The sequence below is a fragment of the Cherax quadricarinatus genome, chromosome 50, assembly GCF_038502225.1.
Source record: "Cherax quadricarinatus isolate ZL_2023a chromosome 50, ASM3850222v1, whole genome shotgun sequence".
In the NCBI taxonomy this organism is placed as follows: Eukaryota; Metazoa; Arthropoda; class Malacostraca; order Decapoda; family Parastacidae; genus Cherax; species Cherax quadricarinatus.
This window is the reverse complement of record NC_091341.1, coordinates 22577046-22602310: the sequence shown is the minus strand read 5'-3', so window position 1 is coordinate 22602310 and position 25265 is coordinate 22577046. Positions and strand designations below refer to the sequence as shown.

Sequence of the window (25265 nt, the reverse complement as noted above, 5' to 3'; positions counted from 1 at the left end):
CAGGAACTTTCTGAATAGTCCAAGCCATATATAACTCATCAAATACTGTACTTATCATATTGGTGCCCCATGGCCTGGTGGCTAAAGATCTCGCTTCACACAGCGAGAGTCTGGATTCTATTCCCGGTGAGGGTAGAAACATTGGGCGTGTTTCATTACACAGGTTGTGCATGTTCCCCATCAGTAGAATGGGTACCTGGGTGTTAATCGACTGGTGTGGGTTGCGTCCTGAGCCAAAACTGACTTAATTTGCCCGAAATGCTCTGCATAACAAGCGACTTTCTATATAGGCCTGTAAACCTAGTACATGTACTTGTAGAAATAAAGATATTATTATTATTATTGCCCTTCTGCATATTTTAATTTAAACATCTTTTTAATCACTGCCTATAATATATTTTACACTGTAAGTTCAAGCTAATGTATGGCAACTAAGCTACAGCAATTACTGCAAATAATACACACAAAAAAGAATAATACTTAATTTATTTTGAAAAATATATAATATTTATATAAAAATATTTGTACAATTCTATGGGGAAACAAGTAACAATTGTTCCTCCATAAGCAAAGTGTCTCATAAAGGTGACTTAAATGGCAAAAGCAAGGGGCTGGTAACCCCTTCTATTTTTCTTAACACACAGTCTCCCACTAAGTTATGGTGAGAAAAAAAAAAAAAGGAAACATTCACCATCACTCATTCACTCTTGCCAGAAGTGTGCATACATCACAATTCAAATGACCCTCTGAGCTACAATACCCCCACTGTACTTCCCACCTCCAGGGCTCAAGTCGTGTTAACCAGTTTTTCTGAATCCCTTTCCACACACTAAGAGCATGTCAAGCCATAAAAAACACGTCTCCATTCTTCCTCTCTTTCTGTACCAAATATTAAAAAAGACAGAAGATATTTAAAGTTGGGTTGTCTGAATGTGCATGGATGTACCACAAATAGGCAAAAATTGAAATTAGAAGACAGAGTAGGTTTACTAAAGGAATAATTCAGAGAGTAGTGGAGTGGATGTTGAGCTGGTCTAGGCATTAAGAGATGGACCAAGATAGGATAAACAAAAGGGTCTATATATCTGAAGTAGAGGAAGGAGGGGCAGCTGATATTCCAGGAAAGGTTTGAAGGTGGTGATAAAGAAGGTTCTGCATGTTAGGGGCTTGTGTAAACAAGTTAGATCAGAGTGGAGATGCATGGTTTTTATATCTTGATGTGCTGTTGGAGTATGAGTAAGGTAACATTTATGAAAGGATACAAGGGAACCAGTTAGCCAGACTTGAGTCCTGGAGGTGGGATGAACAGTGCCTGCAGTCTGAATGAGGGGTGGGGATTTTGCAGTTCAGAGGTAAATTTGAATTGTAATCTCTATACACTTCTGGCAAGAGCTACTGCATGAATTATGGTGAATGTATTTGTCTTTTTGGGTCACCCTACCTTGGTGGGAGATGACTGGTGGTAATAAAAAAAAAGATATAAACAAAGATGCTTAAACATTTAAAAAGATCCTAAATGAACAAGCACTTTACATTTAAAATAAAACAAATTTAAGTTTGTATAAAGTCCTAGATCATTCCTCATTAATGTGAACAGCTTTCATTTACAGTATATTTTAAAAAGTTATATACCATGTTAACCTCTTTGCTACTCCGATATACAGAAGGAATCATGATGGTTCAATAATTATACCACCAAAATTTTTTAATCATTGCTACATCTATTGAAAGGTTTTCAGTTTTGAAAAAATGTTACTGATAGGAAATTCAAGAATGTGGTGATAAAACAATTTATCAATCTTAATCTACTTTTTTGTCCCCATTGAATTACTGGCTAATTTTTATGCTAAAATACATTTAGCATTCTTTTAAGTCAGTAAGGGTGAAAATGTAATTTTTTTTTACTTTTATGGCACCCTGAGAGAAAGTCACTGAAGGGTAACTAATGAGAAATATTCCTCTTCTGTGTTACTGGTGATTGATTATACTAGAGAAAAAAGAGAAGATAGTCAGCTGCTCTCTGCAACATTTGAAAGCAATGCCTCATACTCATGCAAGTGTTAGCACCCATATATGACTTAAGAAATCGTAATGACACGATTGCAAATAAACCATACCTCCGGCCGGGATTGAACCCGCCGTCATAGTCTCAAAACTCCAGCCCGTCGCGTTAGCTAACGCGACGGGCTGGAGTTTTGAGACTCTATGACCGCGGGTTCAATCCTGGCCGGGGGTATGGTTCACCCATATATGCTGATACATCCACATTTCTTGCATCCATTCATGACCACTTTCTTTCCAAAGACTTTTCAATGTCAAAGCTATCTTGTTTGCCTCAACTATTCTCTAATTTATTTACATGCTTTAATCCACACATGCCTGATCCACACATTTTCACTTTCTAAAGCCACTCGTGTTTTTTTTCCTGTAATCCTACTTTCTCTCTTTCCTTAAATTTTTTGATAATAATTATGCTCTGCATTTTACCTGGTATACTCAACAGACTTTTTTTTAACACACTGGCTGTTTCCCACCGATGCAGGATGACCAAAAAAAAAGAAACGAAAGCTTTTCTTTTTTTTTACATTTAGTAATTTATACAGGAGAAGGGGTTACTAGTCTCGTGCTCCTGGCATTTTAGTCACTTCTTATGACAAGCATGACTTACAGAGGAAGAATTCTTCTTCACTTTCCCATGGAGAACTCAACAGACATATACCTTATTATTCTTACACTCTCTATTTTTTTCTTTCATCTTATGCTTTCTACAAATCCTTAGGTATCTTCTCTTCTTTTACACACAAATTAAACAAATTCACCAATTATTTTAAACTATATCTCTGCCCTAATCACATCTATACCATTTCCTCCACACCCATTTCCTCCACACTCACCTCTGGCTCCTCTTCTCCCAGGTAAATAATGGCATAAATTAACAAGTGGTAATTAAAAGACGCTAAGAAGCAATAACCTTTATTTTACATCTCGCCCAAAGTGGGGATTTGATATCACTCCACTGTGGGTGAAATGTCATAAAACAAAGGTTAGTCCTGCTTAATCCTTTGGGGGTCGACAGGTCCTCTCAGAGACGTGTTCTCAGGGTCAGCCAAATTAAAAAAAAAAAAATTTTTCTTATGAAAAGATAGAGAATCTTTTCCCGATCATAATGACACCAAAAGTATGAAATTTGATGGAAAACTTACGGAATTATGCTCTCGCGAAGTTAGCGGTCTCAACGATGTTTACGCATCGGCGATTTTGCCAAATTTGAGCCCTATTTTCGGCCAATTCCAGTGTACTAGTCGACAAAAATCATAACTATTTCGCTAGAACTCCATTTTTTTCTATCGAATGAGTACAAGAAACCACCCATTTACCGATTTCAACTATCCAATAAAGTGGTCAGAATTTAGCAGTTTTGCCAATTTCACACAAATTTCGAAAGATGCCAATTTCTGAATAGGGTCCAGAATAAACAAGAAAGACATTCCTGGCACTAAAATAACAAGTTCTCTGTTCGTTAGTCACATCCCCAGGCCCCTCTTATATTTCTTTGGCTTTCCACTTTGAATTTTTATTCTTAAAAAAAAAATAAGATTTACTGTTATGCAGACTACTGCATTAGTGTAGAAATGGTATAAATAATATCAGCGCACTTGTGAAAGAATATTAGACTCACCAGTTGATGTGTATTGCACGCTTAGCATGATTTGTTTACTTTTGAACTTGGGTAAAAATCGAACATTTCTGCTTCTTTGAGCTCAATTTCAAGGTACTTTTCATTGTAAAACCAGTCAAAATCATCTCAATTTCTGTAATATGTCTTCCATTCTATAAAATGAGACCAAGAAAACTAGAATACAACAATAAAACCATACGAAAATACAGTGCAAAGTCGCTGTTTTAATCCAAAAACACGGTCCAAGTTTTTTTTTCTCATTACGAACTGTGTGCTGCAGGATTTTTTTTATACTGCGCACACTGACCACATAGACCCATTCTTTTATATGTAGGCCTACCAGCTTTCTCTCACTAGATTTGAAGGTGCTAGAATTTAGGCGTACAAGTACGTCAAAAACCCTGGGTCGTAAGACGTACTAGTACGTCCGAAACCCCCAAAGGGTTAAAATGTCTTAGAATTTCCTTCTCCTACCAGATCCAAATGCTCATGCACCAAATTGCCAAATCATTGTCATCATCCTAATTTAAGAACACCTTAAAATAGTCTCTCCATCTTTTCAGGACCTTCACCTTCCCATTGTACATCTCTCTGCTTTGACTTTTAGCTGCCAAATTCCTTAACTTCCCAGGTTTTCTCATGTTACCCATAATTTATATATTCCTCACCATTTATATCACTCACTGAGCTCTATCAATATCCAGTTCAAAAAAAATAAATATGCCACTACTGAAGAGCAGCAAATACTTTTTTTTTTTTTTAACAAGTCGGCCATCTCCCACCGAGGCAGGGTGACCCAAAAAGAAAGAAAATCCCTAAAAAGAAAATACTTTCATCATCATTCAACGCTTTCACCTCACACACATGATCACTGTTTTTGCAGAGGTGCTCAAACACAACAGTTTAGAAGCATATACGTTAAAAGATACACAGCGTATCCCTCCAAACTGCTAATATCCCGAACCCCTCCTTTAAAGCGCAGGCATTGTACTTCCCATTTCCAGGACTCAAGTCCAGCTAGATAAAAATAACTGGTTTCCCTGAATCCCTTCACTAAATATTACCCTGCTCACACTTCAACAGATAAGTCAGGTCCCAAATACCATTCGTCTCCATTCACTCCTATAGAACACGCTCATGCACGCCTGCTGGACGTCCAAGCCCCTCCTCCACAAAACCTCCCTTACCCCTTCCTTCCAACCTTTTCGAGGACGATCCCTACCCCGCCTTCCTTCCCCTACAGATTTATACACTCTCCATGTCATTCTACTTTGATCCATTCTCTCTAAATGACCAAACCACCTCAACAACCCCTCCTCAGCCCTCTGACTAATACTTTTATTAACTCCACACCTTCTCCTAATTTCCACACTCCAAATTTTCTGCATAATATTTACACCACACATTGCCCTTAGACAGGACATCTCCAAGGTGTCAGTGGGAGACTGCCATACGGTAAAAAAAACAAATGTTTTAGTATATAATAATAAGAATATTTGAAAGTTGGCTTTCAGGTAAGTGTCTTAGAGGTAGAGGAATTAAAATTTTGGTTAAAAATGAGGAATCCCTGGAATATTGCACAGCAGGAATCAAACACAATAAATATTTAAGCTTATGTACAAGTGCGTGCTTATTAACATTTACCAAAGTATTATACGTATACTATTATTATTAAAAAAATTAATTGTATAACAAGAATTATCAGCATTTTTTAAATAATATACTACTGATATATGAAAAGCTTAGTGTCTAGAAAGGTAAAGTGATCATGGTCATCCTTTACCATGATCACAGCACAACCAATGTGACCTGAAAATGATCCAGGGCAAAGAGGAACAATGGATTCGTTCCAGCCGTGGTATTGTGATTTTTTTTTTTAGCAGCCAGCCAAATTTACAAGGTAGTCAAGAAAAGACCTAAAGTTACTGAGGAGGCAGCATATCTGGTCTAAAACCTCTGCATAGGTACTGCTTGATGGCTGTTGCTTTCTGCAGTGAAATTCGACCCTTGTCTCGTACAGTCTCTGCAGAACTGGTAAAATCAACACAGCAGAATAAATAATTAATTGGAAGAATAATTATACTGTAAATCCTTATATAATATGATTTCATATTGCATGATTTTCTTACAGTGAATTTCATAAAGTACATTTATACTCTCTTCAAAGACACAGAATGAGGGGAGATATGACAACTAACTCACTATTTCACTAACTAACTCACTCACTCACACACACTCACTTACAAACACACTCACTCACACACCCATTCACATGCACACACCCACTCACACACACTTACTTACACACACTCAATTTATTTTAACAAAAAATATTCTTGATTCTCACCTGTTTATGAAGTCTGCAACATTTCTAAAATTCACTGCCAAACACAAAGCAGTAACATAACTGATGTGAGGTAATGTGAGGTAGAAATTCACTACCTAGAATGAGATAAACAAAGCATAAAACACTGAAATTAATAATTTAAAATATCATAATGAAAGGGTGTCTTTTATAAGCACATGTTTAGTGAAAAAGAAAATATGACGGATTTTTTGTTTTAACACACTGGCCATTTCCCACTGAGGCAGGTTGACCCCAAAAAAAAAAAAAGAAAAATACTTTCATCATCATTCACCATCACTCATGCATAATCACTGTCTTTGAAGAGGAGATCAGATACGATAGTTTAGAAGTCCCTCCAAACTGCCTTTAAAGTGCAGGCATTGTACTTCCCATTTCCAGGACTCAAGTCCGGCTAACTGGTTTCCCTTAATCCTTTCACAAAATATTACCCTGCTCACACTCCAACAGCTCGTCAGGTCCCAAAAACCATTCGTCTCCATTCTAACACACTCACGCAAGCTTGCTGGAAGTCCAAGCCCCTCACCCACAAAGCCTCCTTTACCCTCTCTCTCCAACCTTTTTGAGGATGACCCCTACCCCACTTTCCTTCCCCTACAGATTTATATGCTCTCCAAGTCATTCTACTTTGTTCCATTCTTTCTAAATGACCAAACCACCTCAACAACCCCTCTTCAGCCCTCTGACTAATACTTTTAGTAACTCCACACGTCCTCCTAATTTCCACACTCTGAATTCTTTGCATAATATTTACACCACACATTGCCCTTAGACACGACATCTCCACTGCCTCCAGCTGCCTCCTCGCCACAGCATTTACAGCCCAAGCTTCACACCCATATAAAAGTGTTGGTACTATTATACTTTCGTATTCCCTTCTTTGCCTCCATGGACAACGTTTTTTGTCTCCACAGGTACCTCAACACACCACTCACCTTTTTTCCTTCATCAATTCTATGGTTAACCTCATCTTTCATACTCTCTCTCTCCAATGTGATATCAGTTCTAAAAATGTAGCCAAATCATACAGTACTTAGTGCACTTTATGTAAGATTCTTCACTGCCTGATTTTCATTTTAGTATCTCCATAATTATAGAGTAATGTATACAAAAATAGCAGACATGCTATGAGGCTTTTCAGTGAGTTGCAAACCAGAAGGATAATATAAAAGAATTATCTGTGTTCCTTGTGCAAAATTAAATAATTCTGCTTTACAGTCTCACAAATAGCGTTTTCACGTTGACTGTGCTGTGATAAATTCATATGAGTGAAGAACAGTAATGACCTCTCACCTAGAGCAGGGCATTATTCTAACAATGTGGTGAATTTTATCATTTATTGTACTTTGTCATCTGTTAAATTAGACACACAAAGTGTGTGTGATTAAGCTCGGAATTAACAAAACTGTGGAAGCACTGTACTGTTCCTTATAACATTACTCTTCTTTGGCAAATTCTTGAATTATCCAATGGTAATTACAATTATAGAAAAAACAACAAGTATACAAGAAATACAGAAAATAAAGCTATGTGGAAACTAACCTGTTTGGCTTTGGTTACATGCTCTGGATTAACAGGAATGCTGTATCCTTTGGAACTTTCTTGCTGTGCCAACTTCAACAACACTGAGGCTGTCTCCTCTGTTAACAGAACACTCTTTTAATAGTCTACTTAATAAAGATCCCTACAACCAGTTTTCAATTAAAAAATTTATCAACAGAGAAGCTAGGCGTTAACTCTTCACAAATGGATAATGGACATCGCATTGCCATAATGCTTTTTATTTTTTACTGTTGTACATCCATTATTTCCCAACAAAGAAACACATTCCCAAGAAGGAAGCATATTCACCATTATTCATCCACTAGCAGTCTTGCCAGAAGTGCATGGATATCATAGTTCAAATGGCCCTGAACTACAACACCAACCTATCCATCAGAATCCCCTCAAGAGAGGTTCCTTGATGCTGGTGAGGGAGTCTTGATCTAGGAAATTGGATCTGTGCTCCAGTTCCCTTAATTAAGCCTGAATACCTTCTATGCCCCTACCCACAGGAGCTGTGTAATCCTACAGGTTTAGTGCTTCCCCATGATTATAATAATCATATCCATCAGAATGTAACACTCATACCAGAATACATTTAATAAAAGTTTTGGTAAATTAAATTATGTTCTTAATATAAATAGCATCATATTACTCTAAATATACATACATAGCTACAAAGATGTTGAATAATATCCATTACTGGAATTCAAAGAGTAGGAATATGATTAATTATATAACATTTAATAACCTCCATAACAGCTAAATATAAATAAAATTTAATATTATTAATGAATAAAAGGGTGCATAAAGGTAGAAAGTTGAAAGTGAATACAGATAAGAGTAAGGTGATGAGGGTATCAAATGATTTAGATAAAGAAAAATTGGATATCACACTGGAGGGAGGGGGTATGGAAGAAGTGAATGTTTTAAGATATTTGGGAGTTGACTTGTCACCAGATGGGTTTATGAAGGATGAGGAAAACCATACAAGTGATGAAGAAAAAAAGGTGAGTGGTGCATTGAGGTATCTGTGGAGACAAAGAACATTATCCATGTAGGAAAAGAAGGGAATGTATGAGAGTGTAGTGGTACCAACACTCTTACATGGGTTTGAAGCTGGGGCTGTAAATGGTGAAGCGAGGAGGTGGCTGGAGGCAGTGGAGATGTTCTGTCTAAGGGCAATGTGTGGTGTAAATATTATGCAGAGGATTTGTAGTGTGGAAATTAGGAGATGTGGAGCTACTAAAAGTATTAGTCAGAGGGCTGAAGAGGGGTTGTTGAGGTTGTTTGGTCATTTAGAGAATGGAACAAAGTAGAATGACTTGGAGAATGTATAAATCTATTGGGAAAGGAAGGCAGGGTAGGGGTCATCCCCGAAAAGGTTGGAGGGAGGGGATAAAGGAGGTTTTGTGGGCGAGGGGGTTTGGAGACGAATGGTTTTTGGGACCTGACAAGCTGTTGGAGTGTGAGCAGGGTAATATTTTGTGAAGGGATTCAGGGAAACCAGTTAGCTGGACTTGAATCCTGGAAATGGGAAGTACAATGCCTGCACTTTAAAGGAGGGGTTTAGGATATTGGCAGTTTGGAGGGATGTCTAAACTGTCGTATCTGAGCACCTCTGCAAAGACAATGATTATGGATGAGTGATGGTGAAAGTGTTGAATGATGATGAAAGTTTCTTTCTTTTGGGGTCACCCTGCCTCGGTGGGAAACGGCCATTGTGTTAAAAAAAATTATTTATTTGCAAACATATCAGGACATTGTTAGTAACTGCAGACCAATGAAGTGGTGCTCATGGGACACCAGATCAGACAAAAACAGAGCAATTTAACAGTAGATTTATAAGGTGGTACTACTCTTTAGTAGTTTACTATATACCATCACGGATGGCATACCATATATACGTACTATAGTACAGTGGACCCCCGGTTAACGATTTTAATCCGTGCAAGAGGGCTCATCGTTATGCGAAATAATCGTTATGCGAATGAATTTTCCCCATAAGAAATAATGGAAATAAAATTAATCCGTGCAAGACGCCCAAAAGTATGAAAAAAAATTTTTTTTACCACATGAAATGTTAATTTTAATACACACAAACTGAAAAAGGCATGCACAATTAAATGACACTTACTTTTATTGAAGATCTGGTGATGATTGATGGGATGGGAGGAGGGGAGAGAGTGTGTTAGTGTTTAGAAGGGGAATCCCCTTCCATTAGGACTTGAGGTAGTAAGTCCTTTTCTGGGGTTACTTCCCTTCTTCTTTTAATGCCACTAGGGCCAGCTTCAGAGTCACTGGACTTCTTTCGCACAAGATATCTGTCCATAGTGGCCTGTACCTCTCGTTCCTTTATGACTTGCCTAAAGTGTTTCACAACATTGTCAGTGTAATAATCACCAGCACGGCTTGCAATAGCTGTGTGAGGGTGATTTTCATCCATGAAGGTTTGCACTTCAAGCCACTTTGCACAGATTTCCTTAATCTTTGAAGTAGGCAACTTCTTCAATTTCTCTCTCCCCTCCTCCGAAGCAATTTCCTCAGGTGTGGCCTCTTGCTGTTGAAGTTGATCTAGCAGCTCATCAGTGGTTAGTTCTTCATTGTCCTCCTCCACCAACTCTTCCACATCCTCCCCACTAACCTCCAACCCCAAGGACTTTCCCAATGCCACAATGGATTCCTCAACTGGCACAGGATTCTCAGGGTTAGCCTCAAACCCTTCAAAATCCCTTTTGTCTACACATTCTGGCCACAGTTTCTTCCAAGCAGAGTTCAAGGTCCTCTTTGTCACTTCCTCCCAAGCCTTACCTATAAGGTTTACACAATTGAGGATATTAAAGTGATCTCTCCAAAACTCTCTTAGAGTCAGTTGAGTTTCTGAGGTCATTACAAAGCACCTTTCAAACAGAGCTTTTGTGTACAGTTTCTTGAAGTTGGAAATAACCTGCTGGTCCATGGGCTGCAGGAGAGGAGTGGTATTAGGAGGCAAAAACTTCACCTTAATGAAGCTCATGTCCCCATAAAGTCGCTCTGCCACGTCTGTAGGATGACCAGGGGCATTGTCTAACACCAGGAGGCACTTAAGTTCTAATTTCTTTTCAGTTAGGTAATTTTTCACATTGGGGGCAAATGCATGGTGTAACCAGTTATAGAAAAATTCCCTAGTGACCCATGCCTTACTGTTTGCCCTCCACAGCACACACAAATTATCCTTGAGGACATTCTTTTGCCTGAACGCTCTGGGAGTTTCAGAGTGATACACTAATAAAGGCTTCACTTTGCAATCACCAGTAGCATTGGCACACATCAACAAAGTAAGCCTGTCTTTCATAGGCTTATGTCCTGGGAGTGCCTTTTCCTCCTGAGTAATGTAGGTCCTGCTTGGCATTTTCTTCCAGAACAGGCCTGTTTCATCACAATTAAACACTTGTTCAGGTTTCAGTCCTTCAGTTTCTATGTACTCCTTGAATTCCTGCACATATTTTTCAGCCGCTTTGTGGTCCGAACTGGCAGCCTCACCATGCCTTATCACACTATGGATGCCACTACGCTTCTTAAATCTCTCAAACCAACCTTTGCTGGCCTTAAATTCACTCACATCATCACTAGTTGCAGGCATTTTTTTAATTAAATCGTCATGCAACTTCCTAGCCTTTTCACATATGATCGCTTGAGAGACGCTATCTCCTGCTATCTGTTTTTCATTTATCCACACCAATAAGAGTCTCTCAACATCTTCCATCAATTGCGATCTTTGTTTCGAAAACACAGTTGAACCTTTGGCAAGAACAGCTTCCTTGATTGTCTTTCTGGTGCCCACAATAGTAGCGATGGTTGATTGGGGTTTCTTGTACAGCTTGACTAGGTCGGCTATACGCACTCCACTTTCATACTTATCAATTATCTCTTTCTTCATCTCTATAGTAATTCTTACCCTTTGAGGTGTAGGGTTGGCACTAGAAGCTTTCTTGGGGCCCATGGTCACTTATTTTCCAGAAACAGCACCGAAAATACTGTAATAATACGAAATATTCCGAGTGTATGCTTGGATGTTACCGCGGAGGCTGGCTGGTAAACAATGGGACGGAGCGGCACATGTGAGGCTGGCTGAGGGCACATTGGACGCGTCTCGGACGAAAATCGGTATGCGGGTTTTTAATCGGTATGCGGGGCAAAAATTTTGCGATAAAAGTAATCGTTATGCGGAAAAATCGCTATGCGATGCCATCGTTATGCGGGGGTCCACTGTATTGTGCAAAAACATGATGGGATCAATCAAACTCTGGGACTGATTCTGTACATATTTTATGAAGCATCAGTGTTTAAGAAATTAAGATGGCTTTAGGCTTTCTCCTCTATGTAACTACAAGTCAGTTAGTCAGTGGCTGAATACAGAAGCACTTACATGGATCCTACAGGGGTATGACTTGAACCATAAAATCAGAAGGATGAACCATGACCTTGTTTTGTACATGTAGTTTTAGATATACAGTGGACCTCAGTTAATGACGTCATCAGATAATGTAAAAATCGGATAACGACACGTTTTTGCGTCAAAATATTGGCTCAGTTAACGACAAAGAACTCGGTTAAAGTCATTCGTCCCGAACGTGTCCGCGTGGCCTGAGTGGCCCTGCCGCTCCATGTACAGCCAGTGTGCCATTGTTTACAAGCCAGTGAGGACGATTCCACGCGTACATGCGATACATTTTGTATTATTCCATTGTTTTAGTGCTTGTAACTGCTAAATAAGCCATCATGGGCCCAAAGAAAGCTTCTAGTGGTAAAGAGGGTGAGAAACACTATAGAATTCAAGAAAAAGTTTGTAAAAAGATATGAAAGTGGTGGTGGTAGAAGGTGGTAGTGATGGTGGTACACCAGCCAGGGTACTTCCCCACATACCAGCCAGGGTACTTCCCTACATACCAGCCAGGGTACTTCCCCACACACCAGCCAGGGTACTTCCACACATACCAGCCAGGGTAGTTTCCCACATACCAGCCAGGGTACTTCCCTACATACTAGCCAGGGTACTTCCCCACACACCAGCCAGGGTACTTCCCCACATACCAGCCAGGGTACTTCCCCACATACTAGTCAGGGCCCCACACATTTGATTTGAGTGGGACTTGTGCATGAGTGAATAGAATTATCAAAGCTGATTGTTTGGAAAGCATTGAAAATTGGGTTGGGCAAATACAATTCTGTTAATGGGATGGTTTGTGAAGGACCTGCTTAGTATGGGCCAACAGGTTTGCTGCAGTGTTCCTGCTTTCTTATATGCAATCATTTATGGATGAACATTGCCCTGACACAGCTGTTGCAGGCTGTGCTGGCAACATCTACAATGACAATGTTGTGTCCCATTTTAGGGAAATTTTAAAGAGACACCAGAAACAGAGCTCTCTGGACAGATTTTTGGTGCAACAAGGAGCCCAGTGACTCTCAAGCTGGTCCTAGTGGCATTAAAAAACAAAGAAGGGAGGTAACCCTAGAAAAGGACTTGGTACCAAAAGTCCTTATGGAGTGGGATTCCCCTTCTAAACAATTGTAAACTCCTCCATCCTCTGCCCTCCTCCCATCTCATCACTCATCAAATACATCTTCAATAAAGGTGAAATTTTATTAATTATTAGTGTATTTATTCTGCATGTCTCATTGTTTTTTGTGTAGGGAAATGTATATTTCATGTAAAAAAATTATTTTGTTTAACCCTCTAACTGTCCAAACATAGATCTACATTCGCTCACGAAGCGCTCTGAACATACATCTACGTTTTTTTTTTTACATTCTTTCTTATGGAGAAAATCAAGGTCGAAGCGCTACGCGTGCAAACGTAGATCTACGTTTGGACAGTTTAAGGGTTAATACTTTTGGGTGTCTGTGGAACGGATTATGTGGATTTCCATTATTTCTTATGGGGAAAATTAATTTGGAAAACGACAGAATCGGTTAAAGACAAGCACTTTGGAACGGATTAAATCGTTAACTGAGGGTCCACTGTAGTGTGATATGGTCCATACCAGCAAAAACAAAAGGAAGTATAACACATGCAACATTAAAATGACTGGCCAGGGACACCCTCAATTTAGGCTAGATGAATCTCTGTCTCAGAGATTCATCTCATATAACCACTTGAATAAATACCTAGGTAGTAGGTTGGTAGACAGCAACCACCCATGTGACTGTGAAATGGAAACCTGTAATTGTTTTACATGAATTGCTGGTGTCTTTTTTGTCTCATAAACACAGGGGATAACAGGTATATCTTGCTACTTATACTTACACTTAGGTCACACTAAACATGCATGTACATGCATGTATATTTACACACCCATTTGGGTTTTCTTCTATTTTCTTAATAGTTCTTGTTCTCCTTTATTTCTTAATATCTCCATGGGTAAGTGGAAAGGAATTCTTCCTCCATAAGCCATGCATGTCGTAAGAGGTGACCATAATGCTTAAATTACTACATATAAAAAGAAGACTTTTGTTTTTATTTTTGGGTCAACCTGTTTTGGTGGGATATGGCTAGTTTGTTAAAAAATAAAAAATAGTCCCTCACTGGTATCAAGGAACTTTCCCTGAAGAGTTATTAATGGCAAAATATTTACCTTGGCCACTTGAATAGAGGACCTTGAGCTGTGTGACCTGTGTACAAGCACATGCAATTGTATCCAGATATTTTGAACGAATTTTTCCACGGTGGGATGATTCTCCGGGCTTCAAACGATCCATCTCTACAATAATAACAGGTCTATCATACAAATCCAACATTCCTTGTACTCTCTGCACCAACTTTGCTCTCTGTTGACAGTTACTGAATACTGAGAAGAAAAGAAACAAACCATTAGCAAAATATTTATTCCATATGCAACATGCAATTTTATTTTAAAATATGAATCCCAAGGTAAATAGTGAACTGTAAACAAGTTATAAACTGAGAGAAAAAGTGTCAAGATGATGCTAGAGATTATTTCTTCAAAGAATGATAAAGTCATTAATGGGCTTCTTTGCAGAATACATATGATTCTGGCCGACTGCACAACTTTAGAATTGCTAAGGTTGGTGAAAACTTTTTTCCAGTTACAAGAAGCTATAAACCAAGGAAAAAAGGCAAGCTACACAATCAAGTACAGTACAACTATTTTTCTTGGTAAAACTGGTTGTAATGCCTTGTATAGGTCATCCAACCCCCATACAAGAGCTCTTTGTCAGCTTCATTGCATGATGACAATGCATACAGATTTCTCTCCAAGCCCCTTTACAAATCACTTAACTCCATACAAGAACCATGTCACGTTCATTCTCCATTTCTACAAGTGTTTGAAAAAAATAGCCAATATTTTGTTTTTCTATTAACACATTGGCCGTTTCTCACCAAGGCAGGGTGGCCTGAAAAAGAAAAACTTTCATCATCATTCACTCCATCACTGTCTTGCCAGAGGCATGGTTACACTACAGTTATAAAACTTCAACATTAACAACCCTCCTTCAGAGTGCCGGCACTGTACTTCCCATCTCCAGGAATCAAATCTGGCTTGCCGGTTTCCCTGAATTCCTTCATAAATGTTACCTCGCTTACATTCCAACAGCACGTCAAGTCCTAAAAACCATTTGTCTCCATTCGCTTCTATCTAACACGCTCATGCACGCTTGCTGGAAGTCCAAGTTCCTCGCACACAAAACCTCCTTTACCCCCTCCCTCCAACCTTTCCTAGGCTGACCCCTACCCCGCCTTCCCTCCACTACAGATTTATACACTCAAAGTCATTCTATTTTGTTCCATCCTCTCTACATGTCCAAACCATCTCAATAACCCCTCTTCAGCCCTCTGGATAATAGCTTTAGTAATCCCACACCTCCTCCTAATCTCCAAACTACAGATTCTCTGCATTATATTCACACCACACATTGTCCTCAGACATGACATCTCCACTGCCTCCAGCCTTCTCCTTGTTGCAACATTCACAACCCATGCCTCACACCCAAACAAGAGTGTTAGTATAATTATAGCCAATAATCTTGTTTACATTTTTTGTCTTAGCCTTTGCAGTAACCAATTTCTATAAAAAAGTTAACTTAACCCTTAAACTGTCCAAACATAGATCTACATTCACGTTCGTAGCGCTTTGACTTTTATTTTTTTCCATTTGAAAGCATGTAAAAAACGTAGATCTACGTTCGGAGCACTACACACGTAAACAAAGATCCATGTTTGGACAGTTTAAGGGTTAACCCTTTCAGGGTCCAAGGCCAAAATCGGAAGGGGTGCCCCAGTGTCCAAGAAATTTTGAAAAAAAAAAAAAAAAAAAAAAAAAATTCTTACAGAATTAAAGAGTATATTTTTGTGAAGGTAATAAAACAAAAAGAAAATTTCCTGCTCAGTACTTACTGAGATACAGAGACAAGAAGTTGACCCAAAATGACCGGGTAGCGGCAATATTGGCGATTTCTGCAAATTCGCATTTCTTTATTTTACGTTTTTTATACTTTTTTTCTTCTCTAATATTTTTCTTTTCCTAGTAACATTTGTGGCCTGTGAGACCAATACTGTATATAATGTATATATATAAACTCACTGTATTGAACACAATAACCGCACTAAAGTTATTATTATAATATTGTTTACCGCTTTTGTTTATTACAATAAACATGCACAAATCTTGTATAATACTAATGTTCTGTCATATATTTACATATGTACAATCACTGGACATGCTTTTAGAACTGCTGCAGCTTGTGGAACTCCTTGAAACACGGTATCATGCACAGAGGTACCTTACATTCCTCGCACATAAACCGAGTGTCTTTGCTTCTTTGTTGCCGTCATTTTGTTTGTGCACAGACAATACATCTCTTCTGAGCAAATTGCTTCTTAGTTGCAGGAAGCTGTATTATGAAGTGATCACCTTCCGTCCTCAAACGCTTGGGTATATCCTCAGGAGTTCGAGGACAGTTTTGTACATATAGCAGGTGTTGTTACCTGGTATTTCATTATGAGTTGTCTGACAACAGACAAACAAAGTTCACCATACGGTGGTCTGTTGCCAGTCTTCACTTGGTACATATTATATGCATTCAGCATTGAAATGTCCATGAGATGGAAGAAAAGTTTTATGTACCACTTGTAACTTTTATGAACACAATCAACAAAGCCAATCTGCATGTCACATTTGTCAACCAAGCACATGTTTTGTATACAGTGGACCCCCGGTTCACGATGCTATCGGTATCTGATAAATCCGGTAACCGATGCATTATATCGCAGAAAATTTACCTCGCTTCCTGATACAAAACCCGGTATGCGATGTGGTTCGTACGAGACGTGTCCATGTGTGGCCTGAACTGCCCCGTGTGTGCCAGTGTTTACAAGCCAGCCAGTGTGCGCGCATCTAAGGATACATTCGGTACATTCCATATTATCACTGTTTTTGGTGCCTGTTTTTGCAAAATAAGTCACCATGGGCCCCAAGAAAGCTCCCAGTGCCAACCCTTCGAGACCAAGGGTGCTAATGACTGTTGAAATGAAGAAAGAGATAATTGCAAAGTATGAAAGTGGAGTGCGTGTGTCGGAGCTGGTCAGGTTGTATAGTAAACCCCAATCAACCATCTCTACTATAGTGAGCAAGAAAACGGCAATCAAGGAAGATGTTCTTGCAAAAGGTGCAACTGTGATTATGAAACAGCGACCGCAAGTGTTAGAAAATGTTGAGAGACTGTTATTGGTGTGGATAAATGAAAAACAGATAGCAGGAGATAGCATCTCTCAAGCAATCATTTTGTTAGGGTGAATGGTTGTCAATAATGTGACATCTCATTTGTCATGCCACAGTAATGCCATGATGTCATTGGCAGTAAACACCTGCACCTCTTCACCACGAGTGCCTACTTTGAACCTGGGCATATGTTTACGATTAGAACGCACTGTGCCACACACATCTGTCATGTTCACTCGCAAGAAATCACTGAGTAAAGGGCTTGTGTACCAGTTATCAGTATATAATGTATATGCCCCTTACCAAGATAAGGTGCCATCATGCTTCTCACTACGTCACCTGAGATACCCAATAACATCCTGGTATCTTTCAATGTTTTTCTTCCCGTGTATACAACAATATCCAATACCAGGCCACTGTCACAGTCACAGAGTACAAACAGTTTTATACCAAAGCATTTCCTCTTGCTCGGTATATACTGTTTGAACGACAGTCTGCCTTTGAACAAAATCAAAGATTCGTCAAGTAAAAGATTCTTGAATGGATAAAAGTACATATTGAACTTTTGTTTCAGATACATAAAAACATTTCTAATCTTGTATAATCTGTCACTTCTGTCAGGCCTGGTTTTGTCAGAGAAGTGCAACATACGTAACAGTAAGATAAACCTGTTCACTGGGATGATTTCACTGAAGACCGGGGTACAAATTAGCCGATCTGTGGACTAGTATGATTTTATATTATGCTTATAGACATGAGGCATAAGCATTATTGTTGCAAAAAGCAAATATATTTCTGCAACAGTTGTCTCTTTCCACCGGTGTAGTCTTGACTGTGGTGATATGATCGTATTTGCCATGGTGCACTCAAAATACTTGTTACTTTCCCTGACAATAATTTACATCAAGGGCTGGTCAAAGAATAGTTCAAAGAATTCCAGTTCAGTTGCAGTGTTTCCAAGGGGACAAGTTGGTAGAATTCCACTTTGAGAGTCATCAAAGTGGTGGGGCTTGGGAACAAAATTGGGATTTTGCTGCCAATCCCAGATACGGTTTGCTAGTGGATACTGGACATCATAAGCTGGTTGTGCTGGTAGTTGTGGTTGTGGTGGGGTGGTGGCTGACACTCTGCTTTGTCCTTGAACTGAGGAGTCAGCAGCATGGGTCCCAGCCTGGGCTGGTGAGTCATGCATGGCCATGGCACTACCATCACCACTACCACCACCTACTGATGCCTGTGGTCTATCCATGCCAAGTGTAGCCACATCATCCTCACTTTCACTGTCTATCCCTGGTGTGGGGCCACGGGATGTACTCTGGGATGTACTCCGTCCCCTGGGCACTGCATAGGGAACACTACCCGAGCGCATGCGGCAGCGTATATACCAACGCTTCACTGGTGAATATGTTTCCTCACTATCACTACTTGAATGATCGTCAAGAGCAATAAAATCACAATCCACGTCACTATCATCATCATTACTGAAGTCAGAGGCCTGGCCACATGAAAATAATAGTTTTCTTTCTGAACGTGACTGAGGCGTGCCCACACCAGAGGTAGAAGGTTGAGGACCGTCAGGGTTTTCTGCACTATTATCGATATCCTGGTCATTCCTTTCAGTCACTAACTGAATTCGTCTTCATTTCCACTTCCATCAGAGTCAGAACTATCAGATAGGAAGAGGAGAGTCCCAATTTTCCTTGGAGTGAGAGCTGCCTTGCGACGAGGCATGGTGAACAAAGGTAACTGAGCCGGCGTTCCCACAATGCTATGCGGGTGCCTAGAATTTTTGTTTATGGCGCACACACACCACACGGACCCGTTCTCTCACATGTAGGTCTACCAGCCTTTTCGCGCTAAATTTGACGCTGCTAGAATTTTGGCATAGATCTACGGTTTGGACCCTTAACGTAAAGTCGTAGATCTACAGCATGGACCCTGAAAGGGTTAAATAAGGACCACCTAGTATGGGCAATGTTCCTCCTTTCTTTTTTATTTTATTATTATCACACCGGCCGATTCCCACCAAGGCAGGGTGGCCCGAAAAAGAAAAACTTTCACCATCATTCACTCCATCACTGTCTTGCCAGAAGGGTGCTTTACACTACAGTTTTTAAACTGCAACATTAACACCCCTCCTTCAGAGTGCAGGCACTGTACTTCCCATCTCCAGGACTCAAGTCCGGCCTGCCGGTTTCCCTGAATCCCTTCATAAATGTTACTTTGCTCACACTCCAACAGCACGTCAAGTATTAAAAACCATTTGTCTCCATTCACTCCTATCAAACACGCTCACGCATGCCTGCTGGAAGTCCAAGCCCCTCGCACACAAAACCTCCTTTACCCCCTCCCTCCAACCCTTCCTAGGCCGACCCCTACCCCGCCTTCCTTCCACTACAGACTGATACACTCTTGAAGTCATTCTGTTTCGCTCCATTCTCTCTACATGTCCGAACCACCTCAACAACCCTTCCTCAGCCCTCTGGACAACAGTTTTGGTAATCCCGCACCTCCTCCTAACTTCCAAACTACGAATTCTCTGCATTATATTCACACCACACATTGCCCTCAGACATGACATCTCCACTGCCTCCAGCCTTCTCCTCGCTGCAACATTCATCACCCACGCTTCACACCCATATAAGAGCGTTGGTAAAACTATACTCTCATACATTCCCCTCTTTGCCTCCAAGGACAAAGTTCTTTGTCTCCACAGACTCCTAAGTGCACCACTCACTCTTTTTCCCTCATCAATTCTATGATTCACCTCATCTTTCATAGACCCATCCGCTGACACGTCCACTCCCAAATATCTGAATACGTTCACCTCCTCCATACTCTCTCCCTCCAATCTGATATTCAATCTTTCATCACCTAATCTTTTTGTTATCCTCATAACCTTACTCTTTCCTGTATTCACCTTTAATTTTCTTCTTTTGCACACCCTACCAAATTCATCCACCAATCTCTGCAACTTCTCTTCAGAATCTCCCAAGAGCACAGTGTCATCAGCAAAGAGCAGCTGTGACAACTCCCACTTTGTGTGTGATTCTTTATCTTTTAACTCCACGCCTCTTGCCAAGACCCTCGCATTTACTTCTCTTACAACCCCATCTATAAATATATTAAACAACCACGGTGACATCACACATCCTTGTCTAAGGCCTACTTTTACTGGGAAAAAATTTCCCTCTTTCCTACATACTCTAACTTGAGCCTCACTATCCTCGTAAAAACTCTTCACTGCTTTCAGTAACCTACCTCCTACACCATACACTTGCAACATCTGCCACATTGCCCCCCTATCCACCCTGTCATACGCCTTTTCCAAATCCATAAATGCCACAAAGACCTCTTTAGCCTTATCTAAATATTGTTCACTTATATGTTTCACTGTAAACACCTGGTCCACACACCCCCTACCTTTCCTAAAGCCTCCTTGTTCATCTGCTATCCTATTCTCCGTCTTACTCTTAATTCTTTCAATTATAACTCTACCATACACTTTACCAGGTACACTCAACAGACTTATCCCCCTATAATTTTTGCACTCTCTTTTATCCCCTTTGCCTTTATACAAAGGAACTATGCATGCTCTCTGCCAATCCCTAGGTACCTTACCCTCTTCCATACATTTATTAAATAATTGCACCAACCACTCCAAAACTATATCCCCACCTGCTTTTAACATTTTAACATTTAACATTCCTTTCTTATGTTCTTAAATAGTACTAGTACAGCAATGAAACTTTTTAGGTGCAATAAGTGACATCACATGAAAAAAATAATTACACATGACTACTGTATTTATAGAATAGGTGCATATACAGCTACAAATTACCTGAGTGTAGCAAACGAGTCACAGCCATTCTTGTTGACACCATATAATGTGCATTTGCTAGCTGGACAACTGCAGTGCTGGCTCCATACTCATGTTTCAGTTTGGACACAATTCTGCTGGCATTGCTTATCTCACATGAGTTAACTAAAACTATTACTGCTACCTGGAGAAATATTAAGGTTCTGCAAATATGCTTTTGACCAAAACAAAAGCATTATGTTAGAAACAATGAATAGTGCCAACATAAATCAAGGTTCACTGTTTGGAATGCTCATCCTACCACAGGAAGAATCTTCAAAATATTTAAGTTATAAATCCTCTCTATATCTTATAAAACTTGATTTATTATTTTAAACAAATATTTTTTCTAAACATTGCTCATTAATTACATGAATATACACTAAATTCTTAGCTACCACACTATACATAAAGTGGTAAGTGATAAGCAAAATATAGTACTGTAGCCTGAAAACTTTCAATTTCAAAATACTGTAGCATTAAATAATGGGTACTAAGGAATTTGATGTAATATTAAACCATCAAGATACAGTAAAATACATCATATATGGTGTTTCACTAAACAGCAATGTCCATTATTCTTCATTTTTTAAAATAATAGTTCAAAATTATTGAACCAACACAGAAAATGGTGGTCACATTAATTATCCCAAAATACAGTAAAATACAGTGTCCCGAAGCTCCTAACCAAGGTTCTAAACTAAATAACAGAAATAATATTAATTCTACTGTATAACATAATCTTTCAACAAACCGGCCATATCCCACCGAGGCGGGGTGGCCCAAAAGAAAAAACAAAAGTTTCTCCTTTTAAATTTAGTAATATGTACAGGAGAAGGGGTTACTAGTCCCTTGCTCCCTGCATTTTAGTCACTTCTTATGATACATAATATCACTACAAAAAAAAAAAAAAAAAAAAAAAAAAAAAAAAAAAAAAAAAAAAAAAAAAAAAGCAATTATAGCTGATTTAAAATTTTCTGAAATTTGTAAACAAGAGGTTACAGCATTGGAGGTGATGTGAGAGCTGCTCTCTTGGCTGTAAATAGCATATAAAATCATAGAATAAGATGGAAATATAAACACATATGCAGTATAATGTGATCCTTTATTGATTACGTTTCGCCCACACAGTGGGCTTTTTCAAGTCACAAACAGATCTACCTGGGGTGGAAGAACACTGTAGAAGGTCTGCTCACAAACTTATCCAATCTCCTTTCCAAGCTACCCAAGATTTTAGACTCTATAACCCCACTCGGTACATCATCAGATGCAGCATTCTCCACCTGACCTCAGCATTCTGAACCTGACTATAAATACTCGCATCCCTTCCACCCCAGGTAGATCTGTTTGTGACTTGAAAAAGCCCACTGTGTGGGCGAAACGTAGTCAATAAAGGATCACATTATACTGCATATGTGTTTATATTTCCATTGTATCGGTATTTTATACCATTTATTTCCATAGAATAAGATACCGTATTAGAATCTACTTACCTTCTCAGAGTTCAGAGATGATGTACTTGGTTTACTGTGTGTCAGGTGTCCTCCACTCTGACTTTCCCTGTGTTTGTTATGAAATGGCATAATAGCATGATCAACAGACACCCTCTCATCAGCCCCTGACTCAAGGATGGAAGCGGCCAATTCAGTTTTCAAACTTAATGCTACTGAGCTGTTTAATTTTGATGATATTTGAGCTTGGTGAGTTTCTCGATCAGAGTTTCTTAGCTCTTCTGATGAAACAGAAAAACCTTCTGAAGCATTAATACCTAATGGCTTCTGCACAGGCATAATTCTGGCCACTGCAGGTGTTGTAGCATGAGGTACTGTCTTGAACTGATTATCAGCACGCTTGTGAAAAGATGAACTTTGAAAACAGCTGTCATCACTAAATAATTTCCTACTTACTGAAAACTGTGAAGATTTTGATAATATTGACTGATCAGAAGCTGTGGGCAATATTATCTTTTTAGTCATTGTTGTCTGTGCATGGTCACTGTTTTTTGAACTTGGGGATACATCTAAAGGATTTTCAACATCTGATAAGTTGTTGCTGGCAGATTTCATTTGTGCAGTATTACTCTCCAAGATAAAATCTTGACCTTGAATGATGCCAAATGGTTTCGGTAAGGAAATGCTGCAATCCTTGTAGTTTTGTTTGAGAGAAGTGGTTCCTCTTTTAGTTTTCTTGTCATCTATAACACTGTCTTCATCACTTGAAGACTCCTGCACAATTATTCTCTTTCTCTTGTTTCCATTTTTATCATTCTTTATTTTCTTGGCAATCATTTCATCATGAAGAGCCTGGGTTAAAAAAAATTACTGATGATATGTTAATTATGCAGTGACAAAGCACACTTAACAATTTCAAAGTAAATCCCTATGTATATATTATTAAAAAATTCCAAAGTTATAAATTTTTTAAAGAAAAAATATTTCTCAGCACAAAACTACACTCTTTAATTTCTTTTAACTAAAAAGCATTACTACTACACTTAAATTACTAAGTTTTAAGAAATCTTACTTCATTACCTGGGCCATAATAGGATCTTCAGCAAGCATAGTGTCTCCAAGGTATTCTGTGTCATACTCCACAAAATTGTTATCTACAACAAAGCTGTCTTCATCACCCTATAAATAAACAAACTTTTATTATTACACAGTGACATGTACATCTAAGAGCATGAGTATTCCTTCCTCCAACTTCTTTTGGACTGCATTACTGGTGGTTAATACACTGAGAGAAACCTACTGGAAATATTTTGAGTTTGTAAATCACTACTGATTGTGGTAGCCATTGCAGTTTATTATTTATCAGATGGCAACACCTCTGAAGATAGTGATATAGATGCGAGTAGCTTGTTTAAAATGGAGGTTTGCAAATAGATTACTTCCAAGAGCTGATGACTTTGGAAGAGAGAAACAGGAAAGACATGATCATGACATACAGTATGTATCAGCATTTATTAATATTTAGTTAAATGGCAACTTACATCAATTTCATGAATGCTTTCATCAGTATCAGATAGATGCTGTGGTGGTGGTCGGAGGTAGTGACGATTCTGGTGGGCCACCATGACTGGGCTTACAACAGACTGCAAATAAACTGCTTTCATACTGAAAACACATTGTGAATGATTAGTATTAGAAACTTTCTAAAAAAATAATTTATTCTCAGCATAGGATGCAAGAATATATGAACATGAAACCCATCTGTTAAATTTCTAGACAGCAAAATTGAATAGTGGAAGGTGGAGATAAAAACACTGGTGGAGTATATACCAAAAGATATCTCAAGTATTTATATTACGTACTATCTTCCAATACTTCATCTTCCATGTCAGTCCTTTACCCTATTACATTATATGTGTTATATTGCAATCTGACCAAGCAAAATTTACCATTTACATATCTTAGAACACTCTGCCATCAATACTGATACATCACCAAAAAGTCTGGCCAGCAGAAGATGGGGTGCCACCAGCAAGAAAGACATTTTATATGAATATGACTGAAAGTACATAGGCCTGAATAAAAAAAAAAAATGTCATGATGATTTTTGCTGATTTTCCTGAGGAAGGGTACATCCTCCTTACACCCCAGATTTGTTTTATGGGTTTTCAATAGGTCGAATTCAGTTACATTTTGGTAGCCCTAAACCATGACCAATCATTCCTGATTATGTTATATTATCCAATAGAGCAAATCTTCTATTTTTGTGTGATTATGAATTCAAAATGGAAGGCAAGTGTAATATAGGAGAGGCCTGGGGATGTGATTAATGAACAGAGGAAATGTTGTTTTCAGGCCAGGAATGTCTACGTTGTTTATTTTGGACTCTATTTTAAAATTGGCATTTTTTTAATTTTGTGTAGAACTGGCCAAATTCCAACTTCTGTACACTAGAATAGAAGGGACTGTAGTGAAATAGCAGAGAATTTGCTTGAATGGAGCAATGGAATTGGCTTAAAATAGGACTCAAAGTGGATAAAGTCACTGATGTGTAAATAACACCTAAACCTCTAAGTCTCTGCCTGTATAATTTCATAATTTTTCCACCATATTTCATACTTTTGGTGTCATCACCTTCAGAAAAGAT

At 38.9% G+C, this 25265-nt stretch overlaps 1 protein-coding gene across 3 annotated transcripts in view; it reads right to left on the bottom strand.

Moving 5' to 3' along the window:
- Positions 1-468: 468 nt before the first annotated feature.
- The window catches only part of Fancm (FA complementation group M), a 77612-nt gene continuing 52815 nt past the window's right edge, over positions 469-25265 (bottom strand). The window contains exons 20-27 of one of the 3 annotated variants that reach the window (XM_053786064.2): positions 24160-24283; positions 23699-23797; positions 22661-23470; positions 21150-21312; positions 14204-14416; positions 7587-7684; positions 6027-6121; positions 469-5710 (exon numbers count right to left, since the gene is read on the bottom strand). In XM_053786064.2, the coding sequence (XP_053642039.1) occupies positions 5602-5710; positions 6027-6121; positions 7587-7684; positions 14204-14416; positions 21150-21312; positions 22661-23470; positions 23699-23797; positions 24160-24283 (1711 nt within the window). In that variant the 3' untranslated portion in view covers positions 469-5601. The remainder of the gene's footprint in view (positions 5711-6026; positions 6122-7586; positions 7685-14203; positions 14417-21149; positions 21313-22660; positions 23471-23698; positions 23798-24159; positions 24284-25265) is intronic. The other 2 variants (XM_053786065.2, XM_053786066.2) reach the window with 2 other exon arrangements.